The sequence below is a fragment of the Strigops habroptila genome, chromosome 5 (genome assembly GCF_004027225.2).
Source record: "Strigops habroptila isolate Jane chromosome 5, bStrHab1.2.pri, whole genome shotgun sequence".
Taxonomy (NCBI): domain Eukaryota; kingdom Metazoa; phylum Chordata; class Aves; order Psittaciformes; family Psittacidae; genus Strigops; species Strigops habroptila.
The window spans coordinates 21,918,988-21,938,856 of record NC_044281.2 but is presented as its reverse complement, the minus strand read 5'-3'; the positions used below and the strand labels follow the sequence as shown (position 1 = coordinate 21,938,856).

General features: G+C 37.8%; 1 protein-coding gene across 5 annotated transcripts in view; it reads left to right on the top strand.

Annotated features, from left to right (window-relative positions):
• The window catches only part of CSRNP3 (cysteine and serine rich nuclear protein 3), a 107,582-nt gene that overhangs the window by 23,993 nt on the left and 63,720 nt on the right, over positions 1 to 19,869 (top strand). For 3 of the 5 annotated variants that reach the window (XM_030488832.1, XM_030488833.1, XM_030488831.1), the window contains exon 2: positions 6,790 to 6,960. In XM_030488832.1, the coding sequence (XP_030344692.1) occupies positions 6,813 to 6,960 (148 nt within the window). In that variant the 5' untranslated portion in view covers positions 6,790 to 6,812. Of the gene's footprint in view, positions 1 to 6,789; positions 6,961 to 18,444; positions 18,534 to 19,869 lie in introns of those variants that run through there. The other 2 variants (XM_030488835.1, XM_030488836.1) reach the window with 2 other exon arrangements.

The window sequence follows — 19,869 nt, the reverse complement described above, 5'->3', positions numbered from 1 at the left end:
GCAGGATTTGGCTTGCAATACCAGAACAGATTCCCCAAGTTGAACTGTGCAGCCTTATCCTGCAGGATTTACTTAGAGCTATGGATTTAGCTAGACTGAAGCAAGCAAGCAAAGAAAGACTTTTCCTAGTTTATGTCTGTGTAACTTGACCACTGCTGTAGGCACAAATTTATGAGTAAGATTATACTACTGGTATTCCCTGTGCCTATACAGAACAGTCTCTTAAGTGAAATTAGCTTGCTATGTGCTTTTAATTTTTACAGACTGTAGTAGTGAAACTGTCTACAGCCTACCTCTGGCAACTGGTGCTTGTGATTAGAGCTGCCAAATACAGCAAAACATGTATTGCAAACATTAATTTGAATTCTGAACAGCTGTTTGATTCATGTTCATGTACCTCTGTTGTTCACTGTTTGCAAGCATTCATGCAAATGGATTTTTGTCTGCATTAATGCAGTCCTTTACATGAATAGTCATTTTCACAAGCAAATAATATTCTTTGTGTGAGTGATGTTGTCACTGTAGGTGCTTTTGGTTTTGAGTCTTCCCACCCTTCCCCCCCTTTAAAACTGTCTGTTACACAAAGAGCAAAATAATTGAGTGCAATATGTGGAACTAAGCAAACACCTTGATTAATTCACAACCGTCTCTGCTGCTGACGTTTATTCAGCAGGTAAGAAAAATGTCTTTGAAAAAATCAAGCTTTGTTTGCAAGCTAAGAAAAAGACCTAAATTCAAAAAGAATATTAATCACAACAAATAACCCAAACATCTCTGCTTGTGAGCATCAATATTCATGATTTCACTGGGAAATTATTTGCCAAGTCTCCCTAGCATGTTATAGTACATGCTGACTGGCCAGTGGGTGGGAGTTGTTTGTGATGAGTACTTTGCAGTAATGTTTTATGTGTAACATCTGTTTTCTGCATCCTCCTGTTCAGTTTGCAGTCATCTGCATAGAAGTGTTTTTTTGTTTGGAAGCAAATCTGTATTGCTACTACATACTTTGTCAAAATTTTTCCATGCTTTCAGCTGATACATTTGAGACAATGTAAAATGCAGCGTGACTCATAGGTCAAATCTTTGTTTGATGCCTGCCTTTTATTTTTGTCTTTATTTTCAGATCAGAATTTTTATGCAGGTAGCTTTATCATGGTATATGATCAGCTCTCAAGAAGGAATTAATGCAAAACAAGGTTTCATAAATGATTGAAAGGAGCAATTAATTGTTGTTGGTCTGTCCCGCGTTACTTCCCCCCTAGCTCCCCCCCCTTCCCCATGCTAGTGTGTTCTTGGACTTTTTCTCTTTTTTTTTCCCTAGCTTTAGTCAGTAACTGATTCCTATAGTGAGACTTTTCTCTAAATCATGCGGATCTATAATCTGAGGCAGGGTCCTATTTTATTATTTCGGATCTGTTTTATGCTTACTGCATATGGTACACACTTGATGTTTATGTCTTCATAGGTCTGTTCCATACTTGTTCAATTTCTCATGTGATTTGTATGAGCTATATACTATAGTGCTGAACTTTACAAAAGAGTCATTTATTTTAAGATTTTGACTAGGATGAAAATGTCTTTGGAGCTTTCTTTGTCTCTCCACAAAGATTTTGTTGATTCCCCATTTCCATATTACAGCTTGTTGTCTGTTTTATTAGTATCTTTTTGCACATTTCAAAGCAATGACTGAAGTGCAAGTTGGGAGAAATGGTTTTTACCTCTTCCTGTAGTGCCCGTTTACTGTGATCCTGTCACTTTCGTTGTGTGGACTATTTTTCTGTTTTACTGTTTTCTGTCCGTGGGTGTCAGTGATACACTGAGGATATGGCAACTTAAAGTTGCATTTTGTAGAGCAAGTTTAGCAGTGTACATTATGGGGATAACATCATAAGAAGCTTCTCCTGGAAGCACAAGTAATGCACTGTCACCCCTTCCCTCCACTCAGTAACTCTTTTTGGGCTTTTCACTGGGATTTGGAGATACGTGCTTTCTAAAGGACTGCTGCAATGAGACTGTTACCATGGTTTTCTAAGACTTCCAGCCTTTTCAGGTACAAGAGAAAATCAATCCAACCAGGCTTTTACATTATTTTACTTTGTAGGTTCCAGGTAGTATTGTGACTGTGTTAAATATATCCCCCACGTTTACATGGGATTTTTGTCTTCTGGTAATAACATGTTGCCTCTGAACTCTTTAAATGGATGGTGCCTGCCAATTGTTTGGCGTTGTAGCAAGGCAAAGCCTGTTGCCATGGAGCTTTGAGGACTTGCTTCACTAGTCAGCATACCTGCAGCTAGAGAACTGGTTAAATGATCTCTTTGTAGGAGTAGTTTCTTCAGGGTGGATTAAAACTAGGAAAGAAGGGAGGAAAGAATGGATGGGGGTGTCTAAGAAAGATATATCCTTCTCACAGCCCACATCCATCATGTTTCTGCTGTGTCAAGTTGCCGTTTCCTTGAAGAATCCTTAATTGTGTCAGGCAATTGGTGTTTGACTTAAAGCTCACAACACTGTGTGTAGCTGATTTTCCTTACGTTAATACTGCTCCCCCTGTTTCAAATTTGTTTTGCTTTGCTGTGGATTAATGCCATGTTAGCATGGTGAGGAGCATGGCAGAGGATGGTGTATCACATCCTGTGCAAGGATTTTTTTGTGAAGGATATATCAACAGGAAAGCTTCCAGTGCTTGCTTGTTACTCAGTTGTGTGCATCAGCAGGATGCTGCTCCAAATCAATCTCAGCTACTAGGCAGCTATTTAATAATTATCTGGAAAGGTCTGTTTCTCATTGAACTTTTCAAGCCAACTTTCTCCGTTTTTCACCTAGACTGACAAGTTTGATGTAGCAGATCTCTAGCTGTAGCTGGTGGTTGATTTTCTGGAGGCTGGACCTTACTGGTGTCTTACTGGAAGTCCAAAAATACTGACACTGTGTTTGTTTTTCTTAGTCAAGTGATGTAGTTTGGTTCCTATAATTAGTCGTGGACTTCTGTGTACTGGATTTTATACAGAAATACATACATTTTCTCATTTTTCTGCAGAATATACACATTGCTGTAGTACTTATGTGTGTCTGAGATCATTCCCATCCTATATGATGTATTGTCTTGCATGCCATAAATGACTTTTGTGTTAGCAAGATTGTACCACTGTGTAGTTATATTACCCTTATAACTCCTGTTACCAAATAATGGGGTGTATTTCTAGTTTTACTTTCCATTCACATATTGAAAATTTGACTTGTGTAAGTCTTCGGTGTGTTGTTCCCTAAACCTGGAGATTCTTCAGTTCAAATGAGGTTGGATTCAGATTTCTGTGTGACTGCAGTTGCTTCCATTCGATTCCCCAAAACCTGAAATTACTGATTCAGTCATAGCTTGGGTGCAGGAAAAAGAACAATTCAATATGAATTTCCTGTCCTGGTTCCCTCATTCAGGACGTAGGGAATCTGTTGACTTATCACAAACTTTATGGCCTCATTGCTATTATAAGTTTGGCTGTTGCTTATTCCTGTTGTTTTCTGTTTTCCACTAGAATATATCACATGTGTCACTGTATTTATTATCTCCTAGTTCCTGGAGATGTGGCTCTTGCTCAGGTACTACAGGATGCCCATGTAAATGGGGCATGGGTTAAACATATCAGCCTTATACACTGCTCTGCAGATGTGCCTCCTTCTGAAGAATATTGGCTTATGGTGTGGCAGCTGTTTATACAGATGTTATTCTAAAGGGATCTCCTGCTGGTACATAGTGTGTACAAACAGTTTCAGATACTCTTTAATCTATCTCTCTGATAGCCAAGCTCTTGAGTAATGGAAGTATCTCTTTTCCCCAGTGTAGTGTTTTCCTGGGGAGACCTGATAGCAGAGAGACTAGAACCAACAGATCTCAGGGAAGTGGCAACACCTAAAGTTTATCACGACGACTGCTTCGTCAAACAACCTTCTTGATAATCTTCCTGGAAGAGATTCATGACAAAAATCAGGCAACAGTGATACTAAATATATATAATGGATAGCTACGCCCTCTTTATGTGTTGTGGTGATATTCAGGCAGTATTCCCATACTCCTGGCTTATCTTAATCAGCTAGCTGGGCATGGAGCTAACCTGTATGTCACTTCCAAGGATCCTGGGAATCATTTCTTATGGTTCATTTCATACACATTCCTAATAAAATGGATTTGCTTCTACCAGGTCATGACACTTGGTACAAACGTAAGCTACGCTAAATGCAAGCAAATTTAAAACCCTTTGATGTGAAAAATACTTGTTTCTGCTACTAACTGTGAACTTTTCTGGCTATTGAGACTGTCACTATCTGCAACGACTTTACTAATGTGCAAGATGCCTGTTAGTCATCCAGTCCTGATATACTTGCAGAAGACAATGTCTGACAAAAGGGCTGCTGTTTGTTGTCTGGAAATCATCTCAAGCTATGAGAGTTGTTGCTTTCTGACAGTCTGCACACTAGTGATGATTGCAGTTATTAGGCTTGCCTTGCAGTGCAGTTATGACTGAGGTTCTTTGAACATAGAACTTCGTGATTCCTGTAGCCACAATTTCAAAGGGCTTGGACATGGGTTTGGCCCAGGTCTCACTTGTACAACAAACTCTTTGTCAGCCCATTTCTCTCTCCCTTTACTGAGATGTTTGAGTGTAAGCATTTTCTTTCTTGCACTCCAGCTGCTTCTTCACCCTCTTCTGCAGTCAAGCTATAATCCTGTGGATTTGATATTGCAGGCTGTTGCCATGGAAATAATGGTGATTTCACAATTTCAGTGCTGTAAGCACTGCGGGAGGCAATGGAAAAGGTGGTTGGCAACAGATATAGTGAGGATGTGGCGGACAGTTCAGGGGAGTTGTTTATGAACCTTATTTGGGGGGGGGGGGGGGGTGTTCTTCCCATCTCTATTATTGTGATTTTTTCAGTGTTTGTTCTTTTTTTTTTTTTCCTTTTTTTTTTTTTTTTTTTTAAATGGGATTTTATTAAAGGTTGATGCTTAACAATTTCATGTATTCTTACTTTTTTTTTTGCAGAGGTTATTGCTAAATGTTCTTTCCTTTTCCTCAGAATAAAATACAATGCTTTCTTTGCAGCTGATAATAACTCATTTCTGGACAAAGGCTAAAGGTTGATATGTAAGCACATTCTGTTTAAGTCACATCTTTAGCCTGAAGAAGTCCCTATCAGGAAAACTGGAGTGGGTTTTTTTTGGGCGTTGGTTGGTTTGTTTGGTTTGTTTGGTTTTTGGTGGTTTTTTCTGTGGGGTTTGTTTTTTTTTTTTTTCATAAACAGTAAATCAAGCCGAGAACATCATGTCAGGCACATGCATTTAAAGCTCTCTGTGTGACTGACAGTATTCAAACCTAATACATTCATTATTTAATTTTTAGTGTGCTCTGCATACAAAAAAGTTCGGTGCTGAAAATCATCTTATGCAGCATCTGTTCTTAGCATTATGTTGTGATTCCACATCTATACTGAAATCTTTTCTCTAAATTAGTCACATCCATAAAGGTAGTATGCAACTTACTGCAGAAATCAACTTTGTTACAAAATGAATCAGCAACTTAATAAGCTGAAGGCAAATGGCATTCAGAAGAATGAGAATTTTTGGTACTATATGCTTGAAAGCATCAAGCAGCAGCCTTTTTTCCCCAGCAACTTACAACAATGTTCTACTGATTAGCATAGTCAGAGAGTAGACATTATCTGTAACTTTTAATTTAAGATCTTAGAATTAATTTTCAGTCTTCAGTAGGATGTCATCAGTAACGATGGTGACAGTAAACTTTAAGATCTTTTTTTAATTAAATTGAGAAAAAATGTTTCAGCCTATCAGATGCATTAAAATGATCTAGGAATTGCTTTAAAAATATTTTTGATCTTTTTCTGCTTGGTATTCCATAAATGGAGAGAAGAAGATCAGCTGTTACGTATGAAAGGGAAACAATAAGGAATGTTCAACATGACTCTGGCTTTGTTGGGCAGTGTTATTAGGAAGCCCACAGGAAGTTCATAAGGATAGATTAGGAAGTCCATTAGGAACTTCATAAGGATAGATTCAGTCCCTTGATACTTTGTGTGAATGGAAATAGAATACATGTGTGCCAGTACTCATATCTGAAATTCACAAATGCCTTGCAAGAAACTTGTGCATAAATTAAAATGACAAAATGAGCCAGAAATATGGTTACAGGGCCTGGCCTAAAAAGATGCTAACTATTTCATGCTCTTAAATCTAACTGAGAATGTGAGCATTCGATAGTACCGAGTATTACATAAACCAGACCTTTAAAATAAATCAAGAGAGAGAACATTTCCTCTCTGAACTATATTTTTTAGTGAACGCTGATTTATCATGTAATGTCTCCTGGTGCCAACTAAGTTTTTAAGTGTTGTATAAAGGCGCATTTCTGCTGAATTGTACTGGATTATATATACTTTATGCTTGGCCCAAATTTGTTGCATAACTGAAAAATTTGCATTTTTTCATGCATGAGATTGGTTATAAAATTTTGCCTGTGTTGGTATAATACAGGTAGCATTTACCTTCTGTCTTAAGAACAGAAGCCTGCCTGTAAGAAAGTCAGCGAGGTAATGAATATACTGACCATGACTATTTTTTTAGTTCTTCATGGAAAAGTTATTTAAAACTCTTGGTAAGGAGCCGTTTAGCTACAGGTGGTATCTGATTGATATATGAACTCCTCCGTGGTAAAGGAATTTGAAGACCTGGACAACAGGCAGGTGTTTCGTGCCTCATTGCCTCTGTTCCTGTTACAGGTGCATGTGACAGCATTGCAGCAATGAGTGGAATTTTAAAGAGGAAGTTTGAAGAAGTTGATGGCACTTCACCTTGTTCCTGTGTGTGGGAATCAGATGATGACATTTCTAGCAGTGAAAGTGCTGACAGTGGGAGTAATGTCCATCCATCCACTTCTAATCATTTTACGCGTAAGTACTAAAGTGATGTGTAGGCCATGATACGCCTTTTTATACCAGCTAAGAAAGGTTCATCTTATGTGGAAGAAATACAGTGTAGACTATCTGATTCTATTTTGAAGCATTTTTCTGTTTTATTACATTTAAATGTTGACACTGTATGGAAGTACTTATTTTTGAAAAATAACTATTTCCTCTTGTTCATGTAAAAAAATTTGTATATCAGAGTGAGTTTCAGAGGAAACTCCACTTATACTGTATCACTTACATCTAGATAGTGTAAAATGTTTTAAGTATAGAGGAGAACATCTTCCATTTTGGGTGATGATTTGGGGGAAACAGGAAAATCAGCAGTAACGATGTTTGAACACCAGTGCTTCTGCATAACCCAATCTGTTCAGAGTTGAGTAGTGTGCACGATCTGTGACAGAAAAGCTGATTCCTCAGATCATTCATTCTGCTGCTTAAGCCAATGCAACCACACAGCCCTCAGTCCTTTCATTGCATGCATTACAGGAGTAAACAGAGGAAATGTGTAATTCTCCCTGAGAAGATGTTAGATTCATATTTGATGTCTCCAGGATACACTTGAACAGAAATCTTGTTCCCACTCAACCAACTGAACAGGAATAGTTAATTTACAGAATATTTTTCTTTTGACTTCTCAGGTTGAGGTTACCAGTTACTAAACTTGCATAATTTGTGGAATCTACATAAAGCCTCATATCTTCAGTAAACTATGTGTGTAAATGAGTAGCAGTAAGTGATCTGGACTTTATCTTGCAATTCGTATGTAGCAGCCAGAAGGCTTTCTTCATTTCTGGGTTTTTATTTTTTGGTTTTTTTTAATTGCCTAATAAGCCTAGGCTAGAGCTGTTTATGAATTACAGCTGGCAATAGGGTCAGTGTAGTTCCTTATCTAAAAACACATAAGGAAGAGCCGAAAACTCCCCCAGCAGCACACACAGAAGGGAGGGGGACCAATAATGCGGAAGAATGGAAGCTTGCAATGGTAAGGACCAGCAGAAGGAAGAGACTTCCCACAAAGCCTGAGGTGCCTTAGCAAAACTGCTGTGCCACTCTGCAGGCTGAAGAGGAAAGATCCATCATATCAGGAGACATGCTGGAGCTGAGTCTGATCTGCTCTGGTACAGAAACATAGAATGGGTTGGGTTGGAAAAGACCTTAAGATCATCTAGTTTCAGCCCCCCTGCCATAGGCAGGGACACCTCCACACTAGACCGTGTCGCCCAAGACCTTGTCCATCCTGGCCTTGAACACTGCCAGGGACCATTGCAACTAAAAAAAGGCACCATGATAGTAGTAGACAGCTCTCTTCTGAGGACCACAGAGGCACCCATTTTCTAGCCTGATGCATGCTCTAGAGAAGTGTGCTGCTTCTCATACTAGAGAAGGGTGCTTGTATCAGGGATGTTATTCAGAGACTACCAAGCCTCACTAAGCCCACTTACTGCTATCTGCGTCTGTTGTTTCATATGGGCACCAGTGATACAGCCAGGAGCAGTCTCAGGAGTATCAAGGATTACAGAGCTCTGGGATCTATTTGCCACTTCCTACTGCCAAATCTCTGTGTACATCCGGTGTTCTGATTTGATACTTTGAGTACTGCTGCCTCACCTCTGAGTGCAGATGGCAGCCCAGTTCTGAGTGGTTTTGCAATGCCCAGGTTTTCTGTAGGCTTCTTGCTGAATTTAGAGTGCTAGTGGAAAGAGACTGGGATTATTTGAGACACAAGTAGATGAGATATGTCCTACTCCTTCCCCCTCCCCAACTCATTACCCTGCTTTGATTGTGTTTGAGGCTCTTGCTGTTGGAACTTGGACTCTCCAAATTTAGCGATGGAATTTTCAGCCTGGAATTTCTTCCACTTGGAAGTCTGCCAGTGCTTTTGTCTACTGAATAGGCTTCAGGGCACGACGCATATACATTTATTTTGCTTAGCTGTCATTTGTTTTCCATTTGAATTTGTTTTTTTGGTTTGGTGGTGGGGGGTTTTTTGTGTGTGTGTGTATTTGCGTTTTGGTTTTTGGTTTTGTTTTTTTTTTTTCATATTCATTATTTCATCCTTGACAAAGCCACAATCCATTTGCTCATGTTTCTGTAGGCAATGGCAGTACTTTTCTAATGCAACTGTCTCGGTAAGTATTTTGTGTGATTTTTTTTCTTTTTTTTTTTTTTTTTTTTTTTTTCTGTGGGGGTAAAAAACCCAAAACATCCTGGCTGCTGTGACAGCAGACTTTATAAATCACAAAATAACTAAACCAGTTCAAGTGTTTTTGTAAAGCAGAAATAAACAATAAAGATTGAATTTAAAGTGCTTGGCTCTCCATAGCTGAATTTTGTACAATTTAGTGGCATCAAAATAGAAGCCACATCGACTTCTTTTTACAGTGGTGTTTCTATAGGGTGGTGAAGAATTAGACCTGTAGCCTAAGAAAACATAGTATTTCATGTAAATTAGCTGAGGAACTTCTGGTTATTTTTCTGTTTGTTACCTCAAAGAAAATTTGGCAATTCCTATATAAGAGTTTTATTTTCCCAATTTTGCTAGCCTCTGTTGGTTTCGGAAGTATACTTTTATATTTTTCAGGGGAGAATGGGTTTATTGGAGTGATTACTGCAACAGATTACTAAAGGTTTTTTAGAGAATCTGGAGTTGCATATACTGTATCAGAACTTAGTTGTTTTCAATCAGATTCTGGTAGTAGTGGTTTTCAGATTCCTCTGTTGGTGCTGTTTTCTATTAGTTATCAGCTTCTGCAAAACCCAAATGACAAATCTATTAAAAATCCAAAATCTCTAGATACAAAATGGAAATCAATAAGAATATTTGCAAAGAAAGATTATGCGTTTGAGAAAGTTGCAGGATTGGGCTGTGTAGTGTTTGAATAGAGGGCAGAACAAGCAAACACGCCTTGCTGCTGCAGACGACTATCCTCACAAGCATATGTTACACGCATAACAGCAGGCTTTTAGAATATGTAAGACATGTCTCCTCTAGCTTCATCTGAGATCAGTGTAAAATTTTTCCCCCCTCATACCACTTTATGCAGTAATGTGTTTATTCTAGACACATGTTTCCTAAGTCTGGGCTCCTACTGTGTGCCCAAAGCTATTCTGCTGTTCAGAAAAATCTAAAAATATTCATATAAATTCTTCTCACTCTTCTTTATCAATACATGTGCAGATTCATTGCTTCTCCAAGGGACTGCTGAGACACACAACAGAAATCTAAAATATCCTCTTCTATGCCATGAGCTCCAGTAATCCCTGTCAGCAGACAGTAATTCTTTGATAGTGGAATGTAATATTATAACAATATTTTATAAGCTGCATATAGATTAAGACTTAATAATTAATAGTCAACACTTTAATCTTTATATTTCTTTTCCTGTGGCAGCATGTTTTATTCAAAAATAAATGTTGGGTGTATCCAAATCAGTTAAATGATTACAGTAGCATTATATTGCTTTTCATTTCCTCAGTGGCATCCATGGAAATGAATGTGACTTTTTCAGTAAGTAAAGATATAAGTCTGTGTGTTTTTTGTACACGTGTTTATACATGTAGCTTAAACCAAACATAACTATGTATGTGTGTAAATATAATTTTTGTGTAAACGTAATTTGAGAAAGCATATATATGTGTTTGTGTACATATATATGTACAGGTGCGGTAAATGTGGTAATGGCATACGGAAATATTGAGTGGTATTTTAAATGTAAAGCTTGTGACAGAGCGCCACAGAACTGAAGAGTGAGAAGCCACAGGGTTTTATGCATATTGTTGACTGTGGTCCCAATCATTGTAGCTGAAGAAATCTCTCTCACTCATAGATTGTTTGCTAGTCATTTTACACGAATCAGGATTTCACGTTGTTTTAAATCAGAACATCTCTTCTAAACTCATGGTTAGGGAGGTTGACAGGTGAATTTGTGCTGGCCCAAACTTTATCTCAGGTGCAACTGGAAAGTTTCTCTAATTTATTTCATTTAACCTTCTGTGGAAGCATGTTACAGACCAACTATGCTCACCATGCTTTCCAGGCTGACCAAACTATTAAAAACAATAATCATACCTATTGCTATACGATCCTTGTTAGATTTGGGGAACTGCTTGACCCCCTGGTTCAATTCACTGAAGAATTTCCAGCATGAAACCCTGAGCCAGCAGACATTTTCCATTTTTTTTTTTTTTTTTTTTGTTGTTGTTACGTCATCACTGACTTCAGTTTTTACTGTTTCTATGACAACCATATTTTTTGATTGGTAAAGAGTAAAGTGCTAAAAGATTTATTATTTTTTGACTGTACAGTATTTTTCCATCAAAGGAGTAGAGTGAAAACATCATGATGCTTTTTGCTAATCAGTATTACAATTGAATTGCTGCCTAAATGTGCATACCTGTTTGTGGCAGACTCCACATATGCTAATTTTTCAGATAGAACATATGAGAAAATATCCCTATTACAGTTGCCAAATAACCCTCTGAAAAATTAATGATAATTTGTACTTCCAATTTAGGACATCCTTATTTTTCAAATTGTGTAGATATTTAAATTCCCATGTTAACCCTTAAAGAAATGGTTATCAGGACACTTATCAGGACATGGCTCAAAGCAACACACTGGCATGTTTTCTGAGATTCTTTAGCAATTTTTGCAAGTCAGCAGCAACGTGGTACTTGGGAACTAATGATGGAATTTCATCAGGTGGGAGTCAAAAAATAAGGGGTGGGGAGAGTAGCAAGAACATGACTTGCGAGATTATAAAAGAACAGAGAGAGGGGTCAGAATGCACAGGTGAACAATTAGTGGTTACTGGGGAAATAGAGAGAGGAGCTAATAAAGAGCTGATCAGGGTGGGAAGAGGGCTTATTGACTATGTCTTTATGAAGGAAAAGAGAGAAGGAGGTTTCCTGAGAGAAGGAGGTTTCCTGAGATAAGAGGAGCTTGATAAGCAACAGGGTGTTTTTCAGTAAGAACAAGAAAGCAGTGGTAACAGATTTTACTTGGTAAATATGTCAGTTTGCAGAAAGGGCTACAGATTGGCTGGCTCATAACTGGGAAAAGAGGGAGGGCTAATGAACAGCATGAGAATGAGCCATCTTATCAAGATCAAAGGAATTTAATGCTCCAGCAGTTTGCATATTCTTAGTCAGTGAAAGTGACTCATACTCTTTCACTACATTGATGTGTGTGGAACATATTTCAAAAGCGCATTTAGAAAATCACTGCGAAATGTTGATTGGGATTCTGTAGCGCTTCTGGATCTGTTCTGCTTATATTAGAGAAAAGCACCTTGCACTAAGAATATATGTATAAATCCTGGTCCATATTCAGGAATATGTACTGTCAGCAGGTCTGGAACCATCTTTTGCAGGCAAATCTGTGGTCACTAATTCAGAATGATGCTAGTGTGATGTATGAAATTATATTTACTGATTGGCTCTTGATTAGCTAAAAATTAAACATAATGGTTGGATTTTGCCCTTGATTTGTGATGCAGAATAAAAATCAGATTCACAATTGGTGTAGCACATCAAGTCTTAGCCACTAGTTTTTATAGTTCTTATAGCAGTTGATGTCTCTAGATGCTATTAGAATATGAAAGATAAATTTAATAACTTTACAATCTAATTTGTAGACACTAAATGTGAAGTTTCTTTTTTTTCACCTGTGACGTGCATGAAATTTTAGAAACACAAAATCAAGATGACTATTGCTTTCTTAACAAAGAGTAATGTACCTACACCCAAAATCTTTAAAATTCTTTCAGAAGTTCTTTTCAGCTGACTTCTAGCTTGGATCTGAACTAGTCTTACCCAGCATACTTTTCTGGAGAATCCATAAAGCTGAGATGCAGATGGGCTTTATTTTAGTTAAGACTTGCTTTGTGGTCTTTGCAAATAATACCAGTACTTTTAAACGTGTTTCTAAGGGTAAAAACCTTAAGATGTCTTGGATACTAAAAGTAGCTGTCCTGCTCCTCAGACATGAAGAAGCATTATGACAACATTTGAATACCAGTGAAAGCTGTGGGTGGCCTCATACCATTACATGAGCTTTTGCAGGGAAATCATTAATGGTCAAATCTTATTCCTAGTGAGTCCCAGTGGCCCCTTAGCAGCTTTCTTTGAATTTGCAAATTAAGCTTCAGAAAGACTATTACAATATCTTCTCATCTACTGCCATGTTTTGTTTCATATATTTAGTATGTATTCTGTGTTTTATACTGGTTCGCAGCTTTTACTACCAGTCTTTAAGGATGGCTTTAAAGATGTTTAGAAATTTAAAGTCAGGTTAGAATTAGTGCTTTTGACAAATTATACTGTCTTATTCTCCATTACTGTAAACTTTATAACTAATGTCAGTATATACCACCCCTCAAAACATGAGCCATTGGGTAGTGTTTTCTCCTCGTTGAATGCTGCTCTGCTGTTCTTTGCCCACACTAGCAATTGATTCAGCAGAAGGCTTGACTGAGGGGAGCGACAGAACATAAGGACAGCGACATAAAAGCACAGTTTCTGCTGATGGTGGATCTTCTTCTAGAGGTTCCTTCCATCCTGTGGCTTGTTCCTGCTCAAAGGTTTTTTTTCCCTATCAGTTGATACAGCTCCCAAATATGTTGTGTGACCATTCTGTAAGAGGTCTTAAGTCTCTTAACAGTGAGTTGAGAATAGCCTCCTGTGCGTTTTCTGTTTGGTTTGGCTTTGTTTGTTTGGGGGTTTTGGTTGTTTGTGGGGTTTCTTGTTTGTTTTTTTAAATGGACTAGCAGTTGTTCTTGTAAAGCAGAATTAACAAGCAGATGAATTTAGGAGGTTTATCTTTTCCTGGTACTTCATGATGCAACTGTTCTAATGCTTACAAGAAAGATGCAACTGTATCTTGTCTCTGTTATCAGCCTTGAGTGATCAAGTGTTTTCTATTCTGGTTTTTGTCATCTGTATTGCGCTAGGGCTTCTTGGCCCTGTTGGGCCTAGACTGGACTTGCTTAAGATGAAGGCCTCTATCTGGATACAGACTTCCCTCCTTCCTCAGATAATTTAGTTTTATAAGACAACAAGCATATAGAGTAAATGTAGGGAGGAATAGATCCATGGAAATTACTGACTTGTGAGTAAAAAATTAAAGACGTTTGAAACATTAGGGAAAAGTATTCTGCCTGCTGGAGGCTGTATTGTCTTCATGCTTTCTTCTTCTTCTGTAGACCAGCCTCATCTCCCACATGTCTTACTGTTTGCTGAGATGTCCTGGTGCTCATGGCAGTCCACTGGTGTGCACCAAACACAAAGTGTATTAAAGAAACTGAATATCAACCCCCCACGCCCAAAATACCATGGTGACATTTTGAGCAGCTCCAGTTAGGAGAATATGTGCAAACTATTGTGTCTGTGGAATTTGCCAATTCAATGAAGTAAAAACAGTTACATGGAGCATGGAGTTTGTTTTGGGTTTGTGCTTGTTTTTTGTTTTGGTTTTGGGGGGGGGGGGAGAGAGGCTGTTTCTTTCCCCCTTCCTTTCCTTTCCTTTCCCCCTTCCTTTCCTTTCCTTTCCCCCTTCCTTTCCTTTCCTTTCCCCCTTCCTTTCCTTTCCTTTCCCCCTTCCTTTCCTTTCCTTTCCCCCTTCCTTTCCTTTCCTTCTTTCTTTTTCTTAAAGCTGTGATGGAAACCACACAGCTTTCTCAAACTTTCTTTTTTCCATGACAGTTTGTCTGCTTGGCCTCCCAGCAATGATGCTGTGGTGTCTTGTGTTCATCTACCAGTGGTTTTGAGCTTGCAAGAGTTTAAAGCAAGTGAGAGGGTATGATTCTTCATTGGTGCTGTTCAACACCATCGATTACCATTCTTCTGCTCACTAAATATGAGGCATTTTTGTTGCTTTGATTGTGTATGTGAATACTGGTATTACCCAACTGCTATGTGTTTGTAAGCACTGATATCATTAAGGCACATGGGTAGCATCCAGGTAAGGAGCTGGTTTAGTCTAAACTCACATAATAATGAAATGACTCTGTTCTAAAGGGGAAAAACAGTTAGCAGTTGCTGAGGATATTGACTTGTCCTGTTTCTTCCCAGTTCGCTATCAAAGCCAGTTAGAGTCTTTTTGTTACGTGGAGTCTTTTGTATTTTAATGAATTCATCATCTACTATGTATTCCGCAGGCTAACAGTGGTGAGAAAGGGATTTTCGCCATCAGATTGGCTGAAGACTATACCACTTCCTCCCAAGTGAGGCTTTAGCTGTTAGTATCCCTGGCTCCAGCCTTGTTACATGACTGGGTTTCACTTTGTGCTTGTGTGCAAAGTACTAGCGTGTGAAGCCATTATCTCCAATTTGCAACAAATATACTGAATACACCATCGCAGACCTTGCTGTGTGCTTATCAAAGACAGCTTAACCTGTGCGCTTTCTGAACTTCTGTATTACCGATGTTTAGTGGGTTGCTCTGTATAAATGTTTTTCTTATTTGCAACTTCTTGTAAAGTTGGTTGTCTCCATCTTGGAGACTCCAGGCTTGAGGTGCAGACAAAGAGTAAATTTTTTAGTACTGAAAATCACTTACTGTGTGTTTCCAACTGGTTAGTCAATTAGTTTAACTACACAAGGATATTAAGGGATGCTTTTGAAAATGTTGAAGGAGCAATTATGTTTGGAAGTAAACTAATGACAATTCCAGGCACTTCTTTATCTGTTTCTTATGTTAACTGAGGCATGTCTGTATTTGTACATCACCTACTAGCAAGAAAGTGGCCATAGGCAGTGGTCATCTTTAGAGCTATAGTTCAGCATTGGTTACTATGGAAACTGTAGGTGACCTACATTTTACTAAAAAGTGATAAAGTTTCTGTGATTTCTTTTTTTTTTTCTTTAATGAAGGACACCTATTGATTTCTACTACTGTTTTTCATCTTTTACATGTTGTTTTAGTCAAGTAGTATTCTTAGGTTTTACTGATTAGTTTGGAATGGACACAAAAATCTGGAGCAGAGATGCCATTTCATTGTTACGCCACTATTTAAAATTAGTAGAAACTGTTACCTTTGCTGTCATGTTTAATTGTAGGTTCTTAGGAAGAAGGTAATACAATTTCATTAATTACAGTGTGCATTATAATAACATGTAGCTACCAGTGTATGGTTTATAATGGCTTGCAGGGGAAAAACTCATTCTTATCAATGTATCTATTTGACTAACATTACAAGTCAGTTGGCTACTGTATGATAAAGTTACTCAAACTATTGGACTTTGAGTAAGCTTCAAAAATGCTTTGGGGTTTAGTAAATTAAGCTTGTGTTGCTTTTGAAGAAATTAGAATTTTTTCAAAAAATGAGAATATACTGCAGACACTGTTAAGAGAAAACAGCAGCCAGAAGAGAGGACAATGTGTGACATTTGAAATAAAGCTTGAGTTGACATTTTAAATATACATTTCTCACAATGAGATTAACAGAGGAGCGTAAATGTTGGGCTAGAGCATGTGTCTAATGAAGCCAGTAAATGTTGTGGTTTGTCTAGAACTTTGGCTTGTAGATGAGCCGAAGTGTGGCTCATCTGTGAATTGTTTATTGTACTTTGTAGTGTGAAGGAGTCTTTAGTTTCACAGAAATTAAAGGCAGAAAAAAGCTAAAGCATAGACTTATTTGGGACCAACCATATTTTCTGTCATTACTTTATGAACCACCCACAAATTACTGAAACCCTCTCTCACAGCTATCAGTCTTAACATTACATTAGGTGGGACTACTAGCGGCTGAGATGGGATTATATAGATCCATAACTGCCCATATTTTGCAGTCCTTCCTCACTGTACGTGTGTACAAGATCACAGGCATCCTGCTGCAGCTGATAATGGAACCACCTTCTGATTTCTCCTGTATTTCCCACTTCTCTGCCCACACTTCTTTTGCAGCCCTCTTTATTGCACTGAAGTTCATACAGCCTGCTGTTTGATCCATAGTGCATGGCACACTATGCTCCATCGCATCAGTCATGTTACTAGATTACCAACCATCTCATCTGTTTCCATACCTCAAAATATAAAACATTTTATGTTTGTTACCTTCTTTCTTGCTCCAGAAAGCTCAAGTTGGTTGCATTGTGTCCATCTGCCTACACTGTGATACATTCAAACAGCACCAGTATTATTGGCAAGAAATATTACTTGTGTAAAACAGCCAGTACTAAATGTTTTTGGGAGTTGATCTAGTTTGCCTTTATGATGCAGTTTTTAATTATCACCTAAAGTTCCTGTATCATGATCAAAACCTTTGTTTTCCCCAGATTATTTTGATCCTAAAAAATCTTAAGCATGCCTTAAATAGAGAATGACTCAATAGCAAGCACTGAACCACTGATGCTCAAGATGATAGCAAAAGCAGTGTGTAGGAGTTGTATGCCCAGAGTCATGGCCTGTGCTGAAGGAGGATATGAAAGTCACCAGAGGTCTAACTGGAATCTGTACCAAAGTTTCTTCATAACCATGCCATTGTGAATAGCTGCAAGCACAAAATACCTTCCAGGCATATCTGAAGTGTGTCCCTACCGCTTCTGGCCATAAGCCTGTCTCCAACTGTGCTCAATTTTCAGTGCCACAGAAGAAAGTGAAAAATGATCAGTCAAACCGTAGAAACCAGATTCTGCATTCACAAACGTTGAAATGAATATTCCTTTCTGATCCTCTGCAAGTTGAGCAGAAATACTGAACCAACATAAGATTCTGACTTTATGTTAAAGCAGGATCGCAAGTGTTAGGGGCCAGAATGGAAAGTGACACAAACGGACATCTGTAACTGCAAAGACAGAACTGCTGCTGGCTTGTGCTATGAGTCACTTTCCCCTTTACCACAGCCATGTCTACAAGTGTTCAATATGGATCAAATGTTTTTTTGTTTTGTTTTGGGTTTTGGTTTTTTTTTCCCCCTAAAAACTATATCCAAAAATGCCTGTTAGATATCAAACCTTGCTTTAAGGACTTCAACAGATGGCAAGTCTGTCACCTCTTGGTAAGCAGGATTAATGTTTAATTGTCCTTGAAGTTACTGAATTTTGTTCTGTTCAGTGAAATACAGGGAGGTTTTCAGAATCCCTGTAGTGTCAGGGCTGAAGTAGCTCGTGTGTACCAGAAACCAAATGTGCATACTGGCTATGTGCTCAAAGGTTGTATGATCATTCAGACTAAAAAGTCAGGTCTGCTCTTCTGAAATATAAAATATTTCATAAGTTAGTCAATAATTGTTTGCAATAATTAAATATTTTGGTAAAATAACTTCTGTGGCTTATTCATACATGTGACTCACATGCTGTTATGACTTTCCCCCCCCCCAATATGGTAATTGGTCTCATTTCAGACAAACTGAATTCTCTGTTTATTCTGTGAGTGTGCATTAGGCATTGCTAATACTTTGATAGAAATTCTAAAAGTTTGTTGGTATCATTTTAACAGTAATGAGACATGAATTTCATTTTTTTAAGGACAGATTAAGGAAATGGCTACAGACTGAAAACATGGTTTCAGAGGTCTAAAAATCTCCTGAGAAACTGGCGTTCTTTGAGATCACAAGGTCAGTAGTACAGTAGCAGTTATTCATGTGCATATATCTATAGAATTATACAGGCCAAATTTCAATTTTGTGCCATTTGATGGTACAAAACAAGATTTTATATTTTACATCTCTGCAGATATTATTAGCAATTTTAGTACATTAGTAAAAAAATCCAGTTTCCAACTGCAACTTTATGTTTAAAAATGCTTAAAATTCATGCTAAAAGCTATTGGATTAGTATACATCAGCAGCTTCCAATGTAACTAGAATTATACAGGAAAAATGTTCCTGACTTGTTGCCTGTGTTTGTAAATGAATTAATGATTGCATATTTGCATCTTCCTTCACTTTCTTGCAGAAGTATAAGCTGTTTAATATTTTGGAAAAGGAAACACAAAGTTATCTGAAGAGGTACTTTCAAAGATTCTATTTTAATTCGTCACATCATGATGTGATTTATTTTTTCCGAAGACTGGAAGTAATGGATATGATTTATTCAGCCACAAAGAGCTAGCCAGGACATCTCACGTAGTAAATGTGTTGAGAGAACTGTGTGTAATCAGTATAATATTTTAATAACATCACAAAGTAATTTAAAATGCTTGATAAACAGCAAGAAATGGTGATAGAATCTTTGCTTGGATAATGTGTTCATAATTTGTGGCAAGTTTTACTCAGATACTGGAAAACGTGTATAATTGCTATCTTTAGGTGTTTGTTATTAGAATGTTATTTTTAAACGCTACATATACTGATGAAAGAAAAATGAGAAAGCATGAGTGTGGATAACCCTTATCCTGAAGGGTCTGTTTGGATTATAGATAAACTGTGATATGAATGCAGACATTAAACTGGCTTTTCATGAATGACCATGGATCTAAATGTAGTAGTATGCTGCTTATGTCCACAGCATCACGTGGACATGCACATCTAGGGCTACAGTCCATAATCAAAGAGTTACTGATCTCTTTTCCTGCTTACCTTGTTGAATGTTTGAACTTCTTATATTATTTCGTTTATCCGTATCACACGTTACTGAAGGCAGTTGGCAGTTGATTCTGTTTCTCTAGCTTACACCGTATATTGTATGCAACTTTGAGTATCTGATGATTTTCTACAAGAGAGGATGCACGCTGCTTAATGAAGGCTCACTTGGCCCAATTTTCTTCATCTTCAGCGCATAAGTGAAGATGAATTCAATAGAATTTTCACATAATACTCATTTAAGAAAGAAGTTACTGAAATATTTTTCTTTTGCTATACTTAAGTTTTGTGAAGTGTGTTCCTCCTATTTGTGTGCTTAGTATGCAGTAAGGTGGAACTAGAATGGAAAAAAACCCTCCAGAAAACAGTA